This window comes from Colobus angolensis, unplaced genomic scaffold (genome assembly GCF_000951035.1).
Source record: "Colobus angolensis palliatus isolate OR3802 unplaced genomic scaffold, Cang.pa_1.0 Scaffold206, whole genome shotgun sequence".
In the NCBI taxonomy this organism is placed as follows: Eukaryota; Metazoa; Chordata; class Mammalia; order Primates; family Cercopithecidae; genus Colobus; species Colobus angolensis.
Window position 1 is genome coordinate 5,722,370 of NW_012115222.1, and position 18,725 is coordinate 5,741,094.

The 18,725-nt window shown below is 43.9% G+C and overlaps 1 protein-coding gene across 1 annotated transcript in view; it reads right to left on the reverse strand.

Moving 5' to 3' along the window:
* The window catches only part of RGSL1 (regulator of G-protein signaling like 1), a 107,884-nt gene extending 97,781 nt beyond the window's left edge, over positions 1–10,103 (reverse strand). The window contains exons 1-3 of the mRNA XM_011942119.1: positions 10,080–10,103; positions 6,249–6,331; positions 1,386–1,460 (exon numbers count right to left, since the gene is read on the reverse strand). Coding sequence (XP_011797509.1) covers positions 1,386–1,460; positions 6,249–6,331; positions 10,080–10,092 — 171 coding nt within the window. The 5' untranslated portion in view covers positions 10,093–10,103. The remainder of the gene's footprint in view (positions 1–1,385; positions 1,461–6,248; positions 6,332–10,079) is intronic.
* Between the last annotated feature and the right edge of the window lie 8,622 nt (positions 10,104–18,725).

Here is an 18,725-nt window from a genome sequence, read left to right on the forward strand (position 1 = left end):
GAGTTAATGGGTGCAGCACACCAACATGGCACATGTATACATATGTAACAAACCTGCATGTTGTGCACATGTACCCTAGAACATAAAGTATAATAATAAAAAAAAGATGCTAAACTATTTAGACAAAAAAAAAAATGAAATTGCGGAGAAGCATCTGAATCTACATCTGATAATGCATACTCATAATAATTACGTGGCCCAAGGGCTTCCACTTTCCATCCCACACCCATCCAAGACATTGCTAGTCAATTCCCAGACTCTTTCTTGCTTAGATGTGCCCTTAAAGTTCTTCTCAGCACAGTTTCCCAAGTGTCTAACCTATCACTGTAGATGCGAGAATCGCATTTGCTAACTATGGACTAGAATATTATGGAAAGAATTCACCAGCAATTCCTTGGATAAGAAGTAAAAAATGTAAAAAGGAGAAGTGTTGACCTGGATTGATGTTATTAGTTCTACTCACCTGCTTTACAATTTCTCCTATAGTTACCCTCTGGACTTCCTCTTTTTCTCCCTCTCCCAATTCACATATCAAATAGTTCCCTCAGGCCAGGCATGGTGGCTCGTGCCTGTAATCCCAGCAATTTGGGAGGCCGAAGCGGGTGGATTGCTCGAGCTCAGTAGCTTGAGACCAGCCCTCCGTCTCTACCAAAAATACAAAACTTAGCCAGGCATGGTGGCATGTGCCTGTGTGGTCCCAGCTACTTGGGAGGCTTAGGTGGGAGGATTGCTTGAGCCAGGGAGGCAAAGGTTGCAGCGAACCAAGATCGCACCACTGTACTGCAGTCTGGGTGACTGAATAGACCCCCATCTCAAAAACAAAAACAAATTAACAACAAAAAACAGATATAGTTCCTGTATCCTGTTTGGACGAACGGAGGCAAGATGGTGCACTTCCGGGTTCTTCTTCACCACCAGCTCTTCCCGTGCGTGCAAAAATGCAGCTGGTGCCTGGGAAGGTGCAGATCAACTGGGCATGTGCCAGGTGACATCAATCCAAAGAGACCAAGATTTACCTGGTCGCACCTGCAGAACGCCCCCCGACACGCCCGTGCCCCGCCTATTGCCCTCCCACTCCTAGAAAAGCTGCTCTCCCCCAGTGAGCCACGTGGCCTTCTCACAGCCCCACTGATGTCGGGATGTCAGGACTGTGGGAACTCCGTCCGAGAGCCCCACCGGGGGACTCTGCCAGCCTCCTTTGCCGGAGGCCGACAGACTTCTCCCTACCCACCTTCTTTCCCTGAAGCTAGGTGACCAAAATAAACTTGCAGTTTTGCTCCTACACTTGCCTACCCGCTGGTTCTTTTGTGCCCACTCAGCTGGTCTTAGAAAAACAAATCATATCCTCCACCCTAAACCCTGTACCTCTGAAGAATTTTACTCACCAAGTTACAAGGTATTTCTGGCCACAAGCTCCACTGTGAATTTTCAACAGCATAAAATGGTGTCTGACCAAAAACCTACAAAAGAAAGCTAGGAAACAGTCAAGGGAGTAGAGCTTCTCTTCATGTATATGACACAGTCCATCTGCAGCCACAGGGGAAGGGAGGTTCCACGGCTCTTTTCTTTCAAGGGACATTAATTCTTAAATTTATTCTACTGCATCATCTTGCCCTGCACACATGCAAAAAAGCTCTAAACAGACTGAATTGCAAGATTCATTTATCTTTTGGCTCCACCATGCCCCAACCTGGGACTTGTCTTTCCTGCGGAGCCTGAGCCAACCTGAGAGCTCTTTGCTTGTGTGCAAAGGCCAAGGCCCATGATATTAGAATGTATTTACTTTGTGTATTCAGTATTCACTTTTCTCCCTGGACTTAGAGAGTTAAAGCAAATGTCTAAAATGTTTTCCCAGTGAAAAATAGCTTTGGATTTACCTAAACTGGAGAAGACAGAGAGAACTAAAGATGTGGAGACTGGGGATACAGATTACATAGGGAGGTGTTGGGAGCAAGTCCCCCAAAATCTGGCCATAAACTGGCCCTAAAACTGGCTATAAACAAAATCTCTGCAGCACTGTCACATGTTCATAATGGCCCTAACGCCCATGCTGGAAGGTTGTGGGTTTACAGGAATGAGGGCAAGGAACACCTGGCCCGCCCAGGGTGGAAATCGCTTAAAGGCGTTCTTAAGCCACAAACAATAGCATGAGTGATCTGTGCCTTAAGGACATGCTCCTGCTGCAGTTAACTAGCCCAACCTATTCCTTTAATTCGGCCCATCCCTTCATTTCCCCTGAGGGATATTTTAGTTAATTTAATATCTATAGAAACAATACTAATGACTGGTTTGCTGTTAATAAATATTTGGGTAAATCTCTGTTCGGGGCTCTCAGCTCTGAAGGCTGTGAGACCCCTGATTTCCCACTCCACACCTCTATATTTCTATGTGTGTGTCTTTAATTCCTCTAGTGCCACTGGGTTAGGGTCTCCCTGATCGAGCTGGTCTTGGCAGGGAGGCATTAAGAGTGTCCAAAATTGATAACGTTAATTCTAGTATACCATCCCCCTTTGTCATGGAAAAGAGACTGTCACCTAGGCAACCACCTTTGAAATAGATGGGAAAGGACTTCAATGTTTACAGGTATGTAAACTTAAGCAGTCTCACCATGAACAACAAAATGTCTTCAAAGTGTCCCAGAAGTATTTGCAGAAAACTAGAGGGGCTGAAGCTCCAGTTCCTAACTGAACTCTCACCACATCATGTCAGTCTGACCATCTCCCCAAGTAAACAGCCCCACACTTTTGTTAGTGTATGGCCCTATTCCCTCAATCCCATTTGTCCCTTGTCCCTGGCTGTGAGGTGCTGAAGGAAGGTGATGTTGCTGTCTGCATTTTACAGTTAAAAATCTGTAAAGGAGACTCAGTCCTTAGGGATCTCTCTCTGGTCTGCACTCAGTGTGTAACACAATACACCCTGACTGGTATGTTAAGCTACCTTTAAGGAGTGGCTGTAGGACTATGAAGTTGTGAGATTATGTGGGAATGGGGTTTGGAAGCAGTTTCACTACCCAACATTTATACCATAGAGGGCACAGGCTACAGCAGAAAACACATCAGTCCTGGAGCCAGCAGACCTGGTCAGCTCCTAGAACTGCCCCAGATTCAGTGTGTGATCTTAGGCATATCATTTAACTTTTTTTTTTTTTTGATGGAGTCTCGCTCTGTCACCTGGGCTGGAATGCAGTGGCACAATCTTGGCTCACTGCAACCTCTGCCTCCCGGGTTCAAGTGATTCTCCTACCTCAGCCTCCCTAGTAGCTGGAATTACAGGCATGTGCCACCACGCCTGGCTAATTTTTATATTTTTATTAGAGATGGGGTTTCACCATGTTGACCAGGCTGGTCTCGAACTCTTGACCTCAAGTGATCCACCTGCCTTGCCCTCCCAAAGTGCTGGGATTACAGCAAATCATTTAACTTCTGAGATCCATTGGTAAAAAGGGAAAATACTTCCTACTTCACACGGTGACTATGGGAGTTAAGTGGTAGAAATTTGTAAACTTAAGGAGTATTCAACATGAACTGCTACTGCTGTCTCTCTTTATAGGCCATAGCTGCCTAAGTGGTCAGGACTTTCTTATACTCTTGGCTGGAACTCCCTCCCCACATCCCTCTCTATTTCTAGAACATTATTGTGAGCTGATTTAATTGTGTTGGTGAATTGACTGATTAACAGGTCTTAAGATTACTTCTTGACTGGGCGTGGTGGCTCTCACCTGTAATCCCAGCACTTTGGGAGGCCGAGGTAGGCAGATCATCTGAGGCCAGGAGTTTGAAATCAGCCTGACCAACATGGAGAAACCCCATCTCTACTAAAAACACAAAAAATTAGCTGGGCGTGGTGGTACATGCCTGTAGTCCCAGCTACTTGGGAGGCTGAGGTGGGAGAATCACTTGAACCTGGAAGGCGGAGTTGGCAGTGAGCCAGGATTGTGCCACTGCACTTCAGCTTGGGCAACAAGAGCAAAATCTGTCTCAAAAAAAAAAAAAAAAAAGACTACTTCTGAAACCTTCATTAAGACAGTGGCAGAGACAATAGTAAGAATGAGAAACACATGAAAGACCCACTCTCAGAGAGGCCTCTTCCTTATCCTGATTTTAATCCTGTTGCCTGACACCACCACCCATCCAAGCACCCAAATCTATTACCCTTGCTTCCTTTCTTCCTGTTACCACCTCGCCCAATATTTAAACAGTAACATGGTCCTATATTTTGTTTTGTTAACAGTCTCCTCTACTTATCCCATCCTCCTCTCCCCTCTCCCTTTAGACCCTCATTACTTGCCACCTAGATGATTGAAACAACCTCCTAACCACTTTCCCTTCCTCCTTTAAGGTCTCCTGCCCACCCATTGGCCAGACCTCTGCAGAGTAGTTTTCTCAAATGAAAGCCTGAACATGTTACTCCTTTACTTCAAATCCTTCGATGGCTCTCTAACGCCTTAGGGTAGTGTCCAAACTCCTAGGCATAGTTTGCCAGATCTCCAGGGCTTGGCACAGCCTGCCTGTGCAGCTTACCTCTTGTGGTGTGTGTCTCACCCGCACAACCATTCTTCAGCCTTTCTGAGTTACTTACGATTTGCCCCAAAGTATCAAAGGATTGTATTCTTTGGTGCCTTTACTTTCTGTTCTGTCTATAAGGCTTTTGCTTTTCTTGCTACTCACTCTGTAGTCTTTTCCTCCTATTTTTATTTATTTTATTTATTTTTTAATTTTTTGAGGTGGAGTCTTGCTCTCACTCAGGCTGGAATGCAGTGGTGCGATCTCGGCTCACTACAACCTCCGCCTCCTGGGCTCAGGTGATTCTCGTGCCTCAGCCTCCCAAGTAGCTGGGATTACAGGCTCCCGCCATCACGCCCGGCTAATTTTTGTATTTTTAGTAGAGACGTGTTTCACCATGTTGGCTAGGCTGGTCTCAAACTCCCGAACTCAGGTGATCCCTTGACCTTGGCCTCCCAAATTGCTGGGACTACAGGCATGAGCCACCGTGCCCGGCCTCCTCCTATTTCTTTATGCATCCTTTCCTCCTCACCTTCCTCTTCCAGTTAACTGTCAAGTACCTCCTTGTCTTTTAATATTTGGCTTATGCCAGCTTTTCCTGACTCTTCCAGGTAGGGATGATCTCTCTGTCTCGTGAGTACTGTACTCTCACTGACTCCTGAAAACTTCTGTCATGTCACCCAGACCTTCTAAATATCTCTCCCACTGGACTGGGAATTCCATGAGGACAAGGATGCAGGGATGGTGTCATTAACATGTGCCTCCCCAATACTAAGCCCAGCCCAGGGGCGGGCACAAAGTAACCACCCGATAACCACTTGTGGGATATAGAGGGCATTTTTCCCACTTGACTGAAATTTCGCCTTTTACTATATACCCTCTCACGGGAAATGGTGCATCAAGATGAGCCACAATTCAAAAGGCACCAGTGTTAAAATGTCACCGAGCATTTAAACCAAAATAGATTCAGGATAAGTCCAGGTTTGGGTTTAAGAATACTTGGATGTTTGAGGTTTGTTTTAGTTGCATAGATTAAGGAAATAGATAGGCTTGTTCCAGTCAACAACCATCGCTATGTGCTAAACACCTAGTAAAGGGAGTAGAGCAGAATAAATAATCCTCAGTCCTGGTCCTGCAGGAATTCACTGTCTCATAATCTACTGGGGTCCACACACACACACACACACACACACACACAGAGGCAACTCAAGAGAGTTGCAAAGTGCCAAGGGGCTCAGAAGCAGAGAAGTTCCCATCAGGAGGTTCCAATGCTGAGGACCTAGGAATTCCTTAAGGAGAATGGAATTTAAGCAGGTATTTGAAGAATATTTAAGATTTTCATAGGTGGAACTATGGGAAAGGTATTCCTGGCAGAAAACAAACATAGCCCAAGCAGAGGTTCAGAGGTGGGGGAATGCCAGGGATACCCAGTGAGGGTAGAGCCTATGTCACCAGAGCACTGGGAATCAGCAGAGGGTGTGATGGGAAGTAACTTTGGACAGGTAAAAGCAAGTAAGGAGGCTGGGGATTTAGGATCTGAGGACATCAACAATGGGAAGCTTTTGGAGATTTTAAAGGTGGTTCTGGTTCATGTTCATTTGCTCAAATTAAAAGAGTTTTTTTATTTAAGAAGAAATTTAGTAAAACCCCAAATAACAATAAGCAAACAAAAAAGTCACTCAGCTCTGTGAGATTCCCTATTCAGCTGCTAATGAAATATTTGTATTTAAAGCTGAGAATGCTTACCGGGAGGGAAAGAAATGTGTTGAAAAAATCGGCAAAGATTTCATCCTCTAGCAGAATTATAAGATTTGTAGAACCGATTATCTCTACATGGAGAGAGAGAAATAAAAAAACAAAACATGAATCAGAATCGCATTCAGGTTCAGAAAATAAAGCAATCGAATGGATCATTTCACATTGCCAAATCTCAGCATGATGACGGCCTTTAGGGTCATCCAATTCAATTTCTCCCCTTCTCCTGGACTCTCTTTTTCAATATCGTTCTGCTTAAACACTCCCAGCTGTGGGGAGCTCACTCACTCACAGGTATGCCCATTCCATTTATGAAGAAGGCGAAGTGGTAGATTTCTTGTTTCCCACTGTGACTATATTCCTTTACCTTCTATGTGTAAAGATTATGCCCTCTGAAGCTTGACAGAATTCACTTAAGTCCCCTTAAAAGAGACAGTGCTTCCAGCATTTATAAAGACATCACAGATGTCTGCTTACCACCAACCCCACTGGCTAGTCACCAAGCAGTTCTTCAACCCATTCCTCACACGGCCTTCTCTCCATCTGGTTCTCTCATTGGCTGGAGTGGTACTCACAACTGAAACACTTCAAATGCTTCCCAGAGCAGAACATAAGAGAACTCTTGCCTAGATTGCATCTGATGCTAACGTAATGGGGCCTAAAATGGGGTTAGCTTTGGGGGCTCTCATATTACACTATTAACTCCATTATGCTTTTACTTATGCAGTCGCATTTCAGAAACCAGGGGCAGGAATGTACATTTATTCCAGTCAAATTTCAGCTTGGTAGGTTTGGTCCAGCATTACAGCCTGACAAGAGCTTTCTTGAATGCTAATTTCATCATGCAACATACTTATTACTTCTCTCAAGTGTGATCACCGTGCTGCCCAAGTTAAGTCAAGGAGATGAATGTTGAATGTCATAAAGCCAAACACGGAGACCCCAGGTGAACAAAGCAACTAACTCCTTCCTTTAATTTACTGCCTATGCTCCTTAGAGGACAATGGTCAACTAGTGAATAATAAACTAATTGTTTGATCAATGGCCCAACATTACTCAGTCATACCCAAAGTTCATAATGAAAGACTGAAAAATGGGTCCGAATATTATGCCCTAAGCTCATCTCTCAATCTAAGCATCTGATGAGGATAGCATCTGATGAGGACAGTAAGTGCCATGCACAGTCACAAACATGTAGTTATGATAACATAAGAAAACTAAATGATCATTTTTCCTGATGACACTGGGTGGTTGTTGACTTCATATAATAGAAATAGAATTAGAAACTCCTGGTCAGGCATGGCAGCTTATCCCTGTAATCTTTGGGAGGCTGAGGCTGGTGGATTGCTTGAGGCCAGGAATTCAAGACCAGCCTGACCAACATGAAACCCTGTCTCTACTAAAAATACAAAAATTAGCCAGGTGTAGTGGCGGGAGCCTGTAATCCCAGCTACTTGGGAGACTGAGGCAGGAGAATTGCTTAAAGCCAGGAAGTGGAGGTTGCAGTGAGCTGAGATCACACCACTGCACTCCAGCCTGAGTGACAGAGTGAGATTCTGTCTCAAAAAAAAAAAAAAAAAGAAAGAAAGCCAGACAAACACTATTGTGAGTGACAGAGCTGGTATCAGCACTTGCCCTCTGTTTACATACATCTTTTTTCTTGCTGTTAAGTGTTATGTGTGTTTTATCTGTACCCTTCCCAAGCCCTCTGCTCTTCTTTTTATAAGCAGTCTTTGATTTATTTAATCTATTCCATATGGATGATTCCAAAATCTGTGTTTTCAGTCCAGACTTTTCTTCTTGACTCTGGTTTTAAATGTACATGAGCTATGGGCCAGATCTGTGTGCACATCCAGTAGGCACTTTCATCTCAACTTGTTCAATGTGTCCAGACCTCCCACCTGCTTCTTTTCCTACATTCCCAGTCCCAGTTACTGGAATCATCATTCTATAAATGATCTAATCCAGAAAACTGAGACTCTTCTCTCTGTCTCTGTCCCTGTCTCTCACTCTCACTCTCAATCTCTCTCACTCTTGCTCTCTTGTTCTCCCTCTCTCCCCTTCACGCCCCCCACATGCAATGGGGGACTATGCTATATGGTTTCTCTTTGTACCTATCTCTGGAATCTGTCTTCTTATTTCCATCCATAAAGTTACTCTTCCATTATAGGTCTCTATGCTCTCTCACCTAGACTATCGCATCAGCTTCTTAAATGGTCTCCCTAGCTCCCACCTCTTGTCCTTCCAACCACCCTCCACATACTGCCGCCATAATCTGTTGATATTATTGTTAAAGTCTTTCAAAATCTCCTCGATGTCCTAGAAGGTAAAACCCAAACTTTCTAGTATAGTATCTGAGGCTTCACCCCATCTGGCCTTTGAGTTTCCTCCCAGCCTCATTTCCTGCCTCTCCACACTCTCTGCCTCCTGTTTGCAAGCTAAGCCAAGACATTGCTATTTTCTGCATGTGCTAGGTACTCTCACTTGAAACCTCCACATCTTTGTTCCCATATTCCCATTGCTTAAAATGTTTTCTCAAGCACAGTCAGCTCACAAATTAATAGTCATCCATTAAGAACTGGTTTACATATAATCTTCTTGGTGAACCAAGAATGGTAGAGTCTGCCACAATGGTCCCTACACCATCATGTATATCCTCCATTATTACAATTAACAAGTCTTACTGTTTTTATTCATTGATATATCTGTCTTCCTCATCAAACTGAGCGTATGAGAGGAGGGACTTTGTTTTTTCACCTTCCTTTTTCTAGGCTCTAAAAGTGTTTCCACAATGTCTAAGTTCTGTAAATGTAGAATAAATTGTTCTTTCAAAAGATAGTCTTCAATTTTTTTTTTTTTTTTGCCAAAGTCTCACTCTGTCACCCAGGTTGGAACGCAGTGGCATGATCTTGGCTCACCGCAACCTCTGCCTCCCAGATTCAAGTGATTCTTGTGTCTCAACCTCTCAAGTAACTGGGATTACAGGTGCCCGCCACCATACCTGGCTAATTTCTCTATTTTCAGTAGAGATGGCTTTCACCAAGTTGACCAGGCTGGTCTTGAACTCCTGACCTCAGGCAATCCACCTGCCTCAGCCTCCCAAAGTGCTGGGATTACAAGGATGAGCCAACACTCCCAGTCGATGATATTCAATCTTTTGGACTTTTGTTTGTTTGTCATTCATAGAGTCTAACATGGATTTGTTAAACGAGTACATTACTGAGCCCATCTGAATGCAGAAAAGTGGGGTTTGGCAGAAATTCCCCAGTGATTGTTTTTCATAGCTACACACACTGCTGGTGGCAAGGGGCTTGACTATGCTAGGGCTTGCCACTGACAAGACAGTCTTAAGGAGATACAGAAAAAAGGCTCTGTATATCCTTCTCTTCCTCATCCTCTCATTTCTCCATTCTTGTTTTTCCTTCTTACCTGTTCTGCCTTCAAATTTCCTAATAATTTGAGAAGGCTTTTAGCACCCATTCCACACCATGATAATATTGACTTGGCAACAAATTAAATCACTGCATAATCTCAAACCCCATACCAGTCTTCTCTCTGGAGGAAAGGTGGCCCAATCCACATTTTACTTCCTCCCTCTTAGTTGTCTTATGAATAAGGCCCTGACCTACCCTCAAAGATCTGGTGGCAGAAGGTAGGAGGAAGGGGAAGAAGGAGAAAGAGAAGGAAAACAAAGGCATGAAAAACACAAAAGTCACCCATGGTGCCCCTGAATGGCTCAGATCTATTAACCACTGGGAAGATGAATGGTTTGCCTTATTTGAGAGACTCAAGGCCTTGGAGACATCCCTCGCAGAGACTCACCAGCACTGCTCATGTTGTCGTGCTTTTCCTGACACAGTAATTTGTTAGGGGCAGAATTATCCCCCAGTCAACAGAACTTTATCCATTGTGAACAGGTAATGATGCCTTCTCTAAGGGGTTCCAGATTCTATCTGGCGTGACCTACTTACTTCTGGTGTAGGCCTTAATCTGAAGATAAGACTTTATCTTACCTAATCTGCTGAATCCCCTTGGACATACAAGACTCCTCCTACACTTAAGCCTTTAGTTCATACTATTTTATTTGACAAGTTCTTTATAATTGTGCCCAAGATCTCTTGTCTGTTCCAACCTCTCCCATGCTAAGGTGACTTTTGCATTGCTAAAGTCAGCTCCTAAGGGTCTTGTAAACGATTACATTTGATGTGATTTTAATAAGCAGTATCTCCTGGATATTCTGCCCATTTGAAACATCAACCTCCATTGCTTGAGCCCGGGAGTTTAAGGCTGCTGTGAGCTATGATCACACCACTGAACTTCAGCTTGGGCAACAGAGTGAAACCTTATCTTTAAAAAATTAAAATTAAAACATCAGCTTCCAAGAGGCTTGAATTCCCTTTCTCTGAAAGCTCTTCAGGCACTTGGTTTTCTCATTAAACAGCACTTCATTTCTCCTGTTCTTCCTTAATAGGAAGTAAATATTAAGATGAAAGACTGAAAGCCCTATAACCCTTCAAAATTTAGCCAAGAATTACTGAGAATAGAATTCTTCAACCAGAGAGGGTTTAAAGAATTTGAAAGTTTTGGGATTGTAGGGAAGCTTATATAATGTCCAAAAGGCCTTCCCATGGGGGGTGGGGGGAAAACTGAAAACTGGAAAGATTATTGTTAATAATGAATCATCAATAAAAGATCACTTACATTTGAAAAAGTGCTATACTTTCTTTAGACTATATAAAGACCAAATACTGTATTCTACAGTGATTTTAGTGAGAAGAGATTCTTGCTTTACATCTTGATGTTTTATGTATTACAAGATGAGTTTGTAGCTTGCCATACTTCTTCAGTCTGTTATCAGTTACCTTATTCATTAGTCAGTTTAACATGCACACATCTTAAGAGAGTTCAGTGTGGTTATTCCACTTCCTGGCTTTAACCATTCAGAACTGCATGGTTCTACAATATCGGATTCCATACAATATATATGGATTCTACATATCATCATATTGCCTGATGATAATAATTATCTGGGGCACTTGGAAAATATACAGATTCCTGAACTCCACCCCTTCTCAATCAGAATTGCCAGGGGAAGGTCCCGGCAGTTTAGGTTTAAGATAATTCCATGAATTATCACCTCTTTTGCAAAATAAATAGAGTCATGGTCTCCTCCTAAAATAATGGCATATACAGTAGTAACATATGCTCACATTCCTTAAGACGGAATGCTTTCAGCATGTTTTCAATCAAGCTGTGTGCACCTACTCTTGAGTCCTAACTGCTGCCCCACCATCTTTCCCACTGCTCAAAAAGGCTGACTATTGGAGCCATTAACAACCAAATGGGGTCACTCTAAAATCAGTTAAAGAGGAAAAGCCAGTATCACTGGCTAAAACTTGAAATGCATAATGATTAGATCCCTGACCCTTTCATAACCTTCTAGTTCCCAAAAGAAAAGGGCACCAGATATCTCCCAAATGTGTGGTAATAAGAGTTATCTTATTGATAGGTGAAGGGGTGGCCTACCCCTCCACACCTGTGGGCGTTTCTCGTTAGGTGGAACAAGAGACTTGAGAAGAGAAATGAGACACAGAGACAAAGTATAGAGAAAGAAAAAGTGGGCCCAGGGGACCGGCGCTCAGCATACAGAGGACCCACGCAGGCACCGTCTCTGAGTTCCCTTAGTATTTATTGATAATTATCTTTACCATCTTAAAGATAAGGGAGTGGCTGGACAATAGGATCATTGTAGGGAGAAAATTAGCAGTAAGATATATGGATAAAGATCTCTGTGACATGAATAAGTTCAAAGAAAAATGCTGTGCCTTGATATGCATATGCAAATATCTCCATAAACATTTTAGCAGCATTGTTCCAGCAAGTCCCACCTTTTGCCCTAAGGCGGTTTTCTCCTTTTTCAGTAAACAAAGCATACAATCGGGTTTTACACTGAGATGTTCCATTGCCCAGGGACAGGCAGGAGACAGATGCTTTTCTTTATCTTAACTGCCAACATCCGCCAAAAGGCCTTCTTTCCTCTTGTACTAGTCCTCCTCAGCACAGACCCTTCACGGGTGACGGGCTGGGGGACCATCAGGTCTTTCTCTTCCCACGAGGCCATATTTCAGACTATCACATGGGGAGAAACCTTGGACAATATCTAGCTTTCCTAGGCAGAGGTCCCTGCGACCTTTGGCAGTGTGCATGTCCCTGGGTACTTGAGATTAAGAGAATGGTGATGACTTTTAACCAGCAAGCTGCCTTCAGGCACTTGTTTAACAAAGCACACCCTGCATAGCCCAAAATCCATTAAGCCTTGAGTCACCACAGCACATGTCTCTTGCAAGGACAAGGTTGGGGGTAGGGTCACAGATTAACAGCATCTCAAATACAGAACAAAATGGAGTCTCTTGTGTCTACTTCTTTCTATATAGACACAGTAGCAGTCTGATCTCTCTTTCTTTTCCCCACAGATAGGGTTGTTGTTAAAAATCTAAACTGCCAGGACCTTCCCCTTGCAATTCTGATTGAGAAGGGCTGGAGCTCAGGAGTCTGTATATTTTCCAAGTGCCCCAGATAATTATTATCATCAGGCAAATATAGAAAATATTGGGGCCAGATGCAGTGGCTCACATCTATAATCCCAGCACTTTGGGAGGCCAAGGTGGGTGGATCAGTTAAGGACAGGAGTTCGAGACCAGACTGGCCAATATGGGGAAGCCCTGTCTTTCCTAAAAATACAACAAAATTAGCCATGTATGCTGGTGTGCACCTGTAATCCCAGCTACACAGAAGGCTGAGGCACAAGAATTGCTTGAATCTGGAAGGCAGAGGTTGCAGTGAGCTGAGATGGCGCCACTGCACTCCAGCCCAGGCAACAGAACGCGACTGTGTCTCAACAACAACAAAAAAAAGTGGTTTCTAAATGAAATAAAGCTGCATTCACATCTCAGATCTGACATTTACTAGATCAGATCTGGTATGCAAAACTCTGGGCATCTCCTTTTCCCAAGTGCACAGTTACCCTGGAAATGACAGCAGGTCTCTTTGGCAAAGATTAGGAAGAATATTCACAATAAACACTTGCAAAATATTGCAAGATTCTTCCTAATGGGTAAAATGCTTTTTTCATTTCAGAGCTTCGAGGTCTGACTCAGGGCTGAAAATTGGATGAGGGGCCTGATTCTCTGCCATGATGGCTCATTTTAAGCTCCTGTTCATTCATTCATTCACTCAACAAATATTTATTGGGCATGTCTATGTGACACAAACTGTTCTAGGTGTTTGGGATGCATCACTGAATAAACAGTCTAAAATCCTTGCCATCACAGAGCTTATACTCTCCAGTAGAATTTTTTTTTTTTTTTTTTGAGACGGAGTCTCGCTCTGTCACCCAGCCTGGAGTGCAGTGGCCGGATCTTGGCTCACTGCAAGTTCCGCCTCCCGGGTTTACGCCATTCTCCTGCCTCAGCCTCCCGAGTAGCTGGGACTACAGGCGCTCGCCACCTCGCCCGGCTAGCTTTTTGTATTTTTTTAATAGAGACAGGGTTTCACCAGGTTAGCCAGGATGGTCTCGATCTCCTGACCTCGTGATCCGCCCATCTCGGCCTCCCAAAGTGCTGGGATTACAGGCTTGAGCCACCACGCCCGGCCTCCAATAGAATCTTATTGAATGACCACACATTTTTTTAAGGAACCCCATGACCAATAACCACCACAAAGAATCTATGGGTTAGATCATTCAGATATCCTCACGGGCTCAACTGCCTATTATGATAACTACTCTTATTTTGTTTTTGATGGTTAACACGATCTCCAGTAGAAATCAGAGCCAATTTCAACTACAACACATCTTTTTCAGCATCTGTGGTTATCCCTATTGTGCCACTACTGCTAGCACCACCACTATTGAGTGTTTGTTGTCATAGGCACTGCCGTGCATAACCTCTCATTGCTCCTGAGCTTCTGAGTCTTCCTTCAAGATGAAAAGTTTTGAGCTGGTCATGGTAACTCACGCCTGTAATCCCAGCATTTTGGGAGGCTGAGGCTGGTGGATCACTTGAGTCCAGGAGTTTGAGACCAGCCTGGGCAACATAGTAAGACCCCACCTCTATTAAAAAATGATTTTTAAAATTAAATGTGTATATGTTCTATATTTAATTATATATTATATATTTAATTTAAAAAATTAAATGCAGGCCGGGCGCGGTGGCTCACGCCTGTAATCCCAGCACTTCGGGAGGCTGAGGCGGGTGGATCACGAGGTCAGGAGATTGACACCATCCTGGCTAACACAGTGAAACCCCATCTCTACTAAAAATGCAAAAAATTAGCCAGGCATGGCGGTGGGCGCCTGTAGTCCCAGCTACTTGGAAGGCTGAGGCAGGAGAATGGCGTGAACCCTGGAGGCAGAGCTTGCAGTGAACCAAGATCGCGCCACTGCACTCCAGCCTGGGCGACAGAGCGAGACTCCATCTCAAAACATAAATAAATAAATAAAATAAAAATTAAATGCATATATCACATATTTAATTTTAAAAATTAAATATGCATTATATATAATTAAATATAAATTTATAGATATAAATGTATATACATAAAGAAAAGTTCTGGGTGGAGGGTCTGATTGCTGAGTCTAGGACAGGGTATCCATGTCCTTACTGCCAGGGCCAAGAGAGGGACTGTCTGGTCCCCTCTGGCATCCGTAGTGGGAGACACTCCCTCCAAGACTCACACAATAAATTTTCACTCCAAATAAAACAGATGGTCAGAGAGTGAGTGACCAAAAGGTTTTTGAGATACACACACACATCTCTATGTTAACTGAATTCTGTGCTGAGTCCTATGCATCTAAGTTTAACAGGAAGAAGAACTACATGATGTTTACTGGATACTTGGACAATAGTTATATACTTTTCCTGCTCTTCTCTCTATCCCTCTATCACTTCGTTTAAATGGGTCATTCAATACCAAATGGAGAGCAAGTGCCCTTTCCAGGCTCATGTAAATATGATGCCCTCTGGTGTATGGTGTTGAACATTACACTTTTCTTTTCAAAACTCCACTCTGTAATTTGAAGGTTTTGTTTTTGTTTTTCCCCAAACATAATCTTCAGTTCGATTTACTTTCCAAAGTAATTAGGATCACTGTCAGAGTGCTCACACCTGCTGTGACATGAGGAGTACAGAAAGGTCCTTATCAGCCTAATAGTAGATCTGCTTATTCCACCATCATATCTGGCCTTAACTATAATTCTTTGTGGCTTTGCAGGCCCCTGCTAATATTATTTTACCGAAAGACACATGTTGTGAGATATAATATTTAGAGGCAATCATTTACTACAAGAGATGAATTTGTTAGTATTTAACAAGGCTTCAAAAGTACTCAAAATAGAACGGGTCTAAGGGTTAACACGTGGTTTTGGTATTTCTTCAACTTTCATCTTTGTGGAGAAATAATATCTTGAAATACTAATATTTGGGTTTTGCTTCCCAACCCTTACAGATGACTTTTCCTCTATTTAGTCAAAGATATTGCATCAAGATGAGGTCAGATTATAATAGCAAAAAACAAGAAGTCAATTTTAGGTTAAAAAATCTAAAATATGCTCTTAATATCAAAAAGGGGAGGTGTCGCCAGGCATGGTGGCTCATAGCACTTTGGGAGGCCAAGGCTGGAAGATCACTTGAGCCCAGGAGTTTGAGACCAGCCTGGGCAACATGACAAGACCCAGTCTTTACAAAAATCAAAAAGAAAAAAAAATTCGCTGGGTGTAGTGGTGCCATCTGTAATCCCAGCTACTGGGGGTGACTTGTGGGTTGTGTGGGAGCTGAGGCAGGAGAACTGCTTGAGCCAGGAGGTCGAGGCTACAGTGAGCTGAGATGGTGCCACTGCATTTCAGCCTGGGTGATAGAGCAAAACCCTGTCTAAAAAAAAAAAAAAAAAAAGTCAGGGGGAGGCCTGAGTGAAGTAGAAACCAACTTTACCATATCAATGGGAAAGCATGTACAGGGGAGCAGATTCCCTGCCCCCTCAGCCTCAAGGGTACTAGAGGAGGTTCAACAAAGCTAGAGGAAGAAGGAGCTGCAAGGCTTGGCCAAGGCAAATATATCCAAGGTTGTGGGGGAGAAGCAAGGGGCTGGGAGCCAGAGGTGACAACCAGGAAAAGGGCAGAACCTACAGGGGATGCTGCGGAGCTCCACTGGTCCCCAGGACCAGAGAGAAGCATGGAAGCTGAACTGCACCTGAGGCATATTTTATTTCCACACCAGGGACCGCTGTTCATCTCCAGCGGGGAGCAGCGTTGTTGCCTGATCGTTCCAATGACGCAAGTGTCAGCTTTCTGTGGAAGCTGCCTGCTGGTCACATGCCGAACATCCAGCACATGCATGCCATCCCACATTCTGAGACGTGGCTGAGTCCCCACCTCTCAATGACATTGGGAAGCACCCTCCACCCCCACAATAACTGAGAATGCCCACCAACCCCTAAAACCAGGTGGTGAAGGTCCCTGACAATCAAATAACTCATTCCTGCTGCACCTTCACTTTTGACTGAGAAAATTAAAAAGGAAGAGTAGGGCCAGAACCAAAGGATGCATTTGCTCTAGGAACTAGAAAAAAAAAGGAAACAAGAAGGATGATAACCCTTGAGAGTCCCTGTTCTCACCCTCCTCTGTCCTAACTGGATGCTTTAGTTTTGTCAGGAGTGAGGGAAGCTTGACAGATTCTTCATGTCCTGGAGAAAGCAGGGGAGTGGCCGGGCACAGTGGCTCATGCCTGTAATCCCAGCACTTTGGGAGGTTGAAGCAGGTGGATCACGAGGTCAGGAGTTCAAGACCAGCCTGGCCAACATGGTGAAACCCCACCTCTACTAAAAATACAAAAATTAGCCAGGCATGGTGGCGGGAGCCTGTAATCCCAGCTACTTCGGAGGCTGAGGCAGGAGAATCGCTTGAACCCAGGAGGCAGAGGTTGCAATGAGCCGAGATTGTGCCACTGCACTCCAGCTGGTGAGACTCTGCCTCAAAAAAAAAAAAAAAAAAGGCAGGGGAGAAGCAGAAGGGGAGGCATGAAGGCGCTCTTTGCAAGTCCCCAATAATTCAATAATTTCACTCTATTTTGAGTTCTACCCTCCTTGACACCAGCTATAGCATTATGTGACATAGTTAAATATCTAGCTACTTTAAGCCACTTTCTTAACCCTTTTGAGTTTCAGATTACTCAGCTCTAAACCTCTCTGATAAGACATTTGTGAGGATTAAAAAGAAAAATATGCAGCATAAATAAGCCATTGAACTTTATTATACATGAGAACCAGAAAGGAATGGGTCCAGAAGAGTCTACTATTTGGGAATCAATAAGATATGTACAGAGCAATGGGCTGAAAGGCCTGGAAGAAGAATTTTCCACACTCTACACATGGGGAGACTGGGCTGAAGAAAGTCTGGAAGCAGACGAGCCTCTGAGCTCTTGCTACATGCAGGGTGTTGCTTTGCTCTATTAAACCCTGCAGAGGGCTGGGCATGGTGGCTCACATCTGTAATCCCAGCATTTTGGGAGGCAGCAGCAGGCAGATCCCTTGAGCCCAGGAGTTCGAGACCAGCCAGGACAATGTAGGGGAAACTCATCTCTACAAAAATAAAAAATTAGCTGGGCATGGCATGATGGTTTGCACCTGCAGACCCAGCTACTGGGGAGGCTGAGAGGGGAAAATTGCTTGAGCCCAGGAGATTGCGGCTGCAGTGAGTGATGATTGCATCACTGCACTCCAACTGGACAATTGAGTGAGACCCTGTCTAAACAAAAACAAAAACAAAAAATCCTGCGGAAGAAGTTACCTTCAAGGGTTCGATGTTTCATTTGATAAATCACAAAGTAATCAAAGGAAAGACCTCAAGAACATTCTAGGACTTTTGTAGAGTCAAAAACAGTCTCTTTAATGTGAGAATTGAAGAGGTCTAGAACAAGAAAGAATGAAGAGGTGGTTATTGTAATGGGTAGATTATTATGTACTAAATATGACTAGCGGTAGGAATTCTATGTGCTGGGTGAAGGATATTTATAAAAAGGCCCAAAGGCAGGATATCATGAATTTATTTTAAAGTCCTCATGGGAGGAGAATGAGGGATGCAGAGATGTGCAGGGCACACAGATTACTGTTGCTGGAATTGAGGAGAGAGGGGAGGGGAAGGAAATACTTGGGGATCTAAGAGTGAGGGTCACAGTTGCATGCCTTGTTTCATTCTCCCGTCCTCTGCACACTGCTCAGGAAATGAGACTGAGAGAAACCAGAAGGGGAAGGAGGGTATGCCTGTCCCAGAGAAGTCTGATGCCTCAGGATGAGACACCTCTGAAAGAAGGATGCAGGATTCTCCTCTCTGGCAGCTCCAGCTCCATCTCCCACAGCTTCTCATGCAGATGTCCTGGAGTACGCAGGCAATGAGAACCAACTGTGGCACATCCAGGT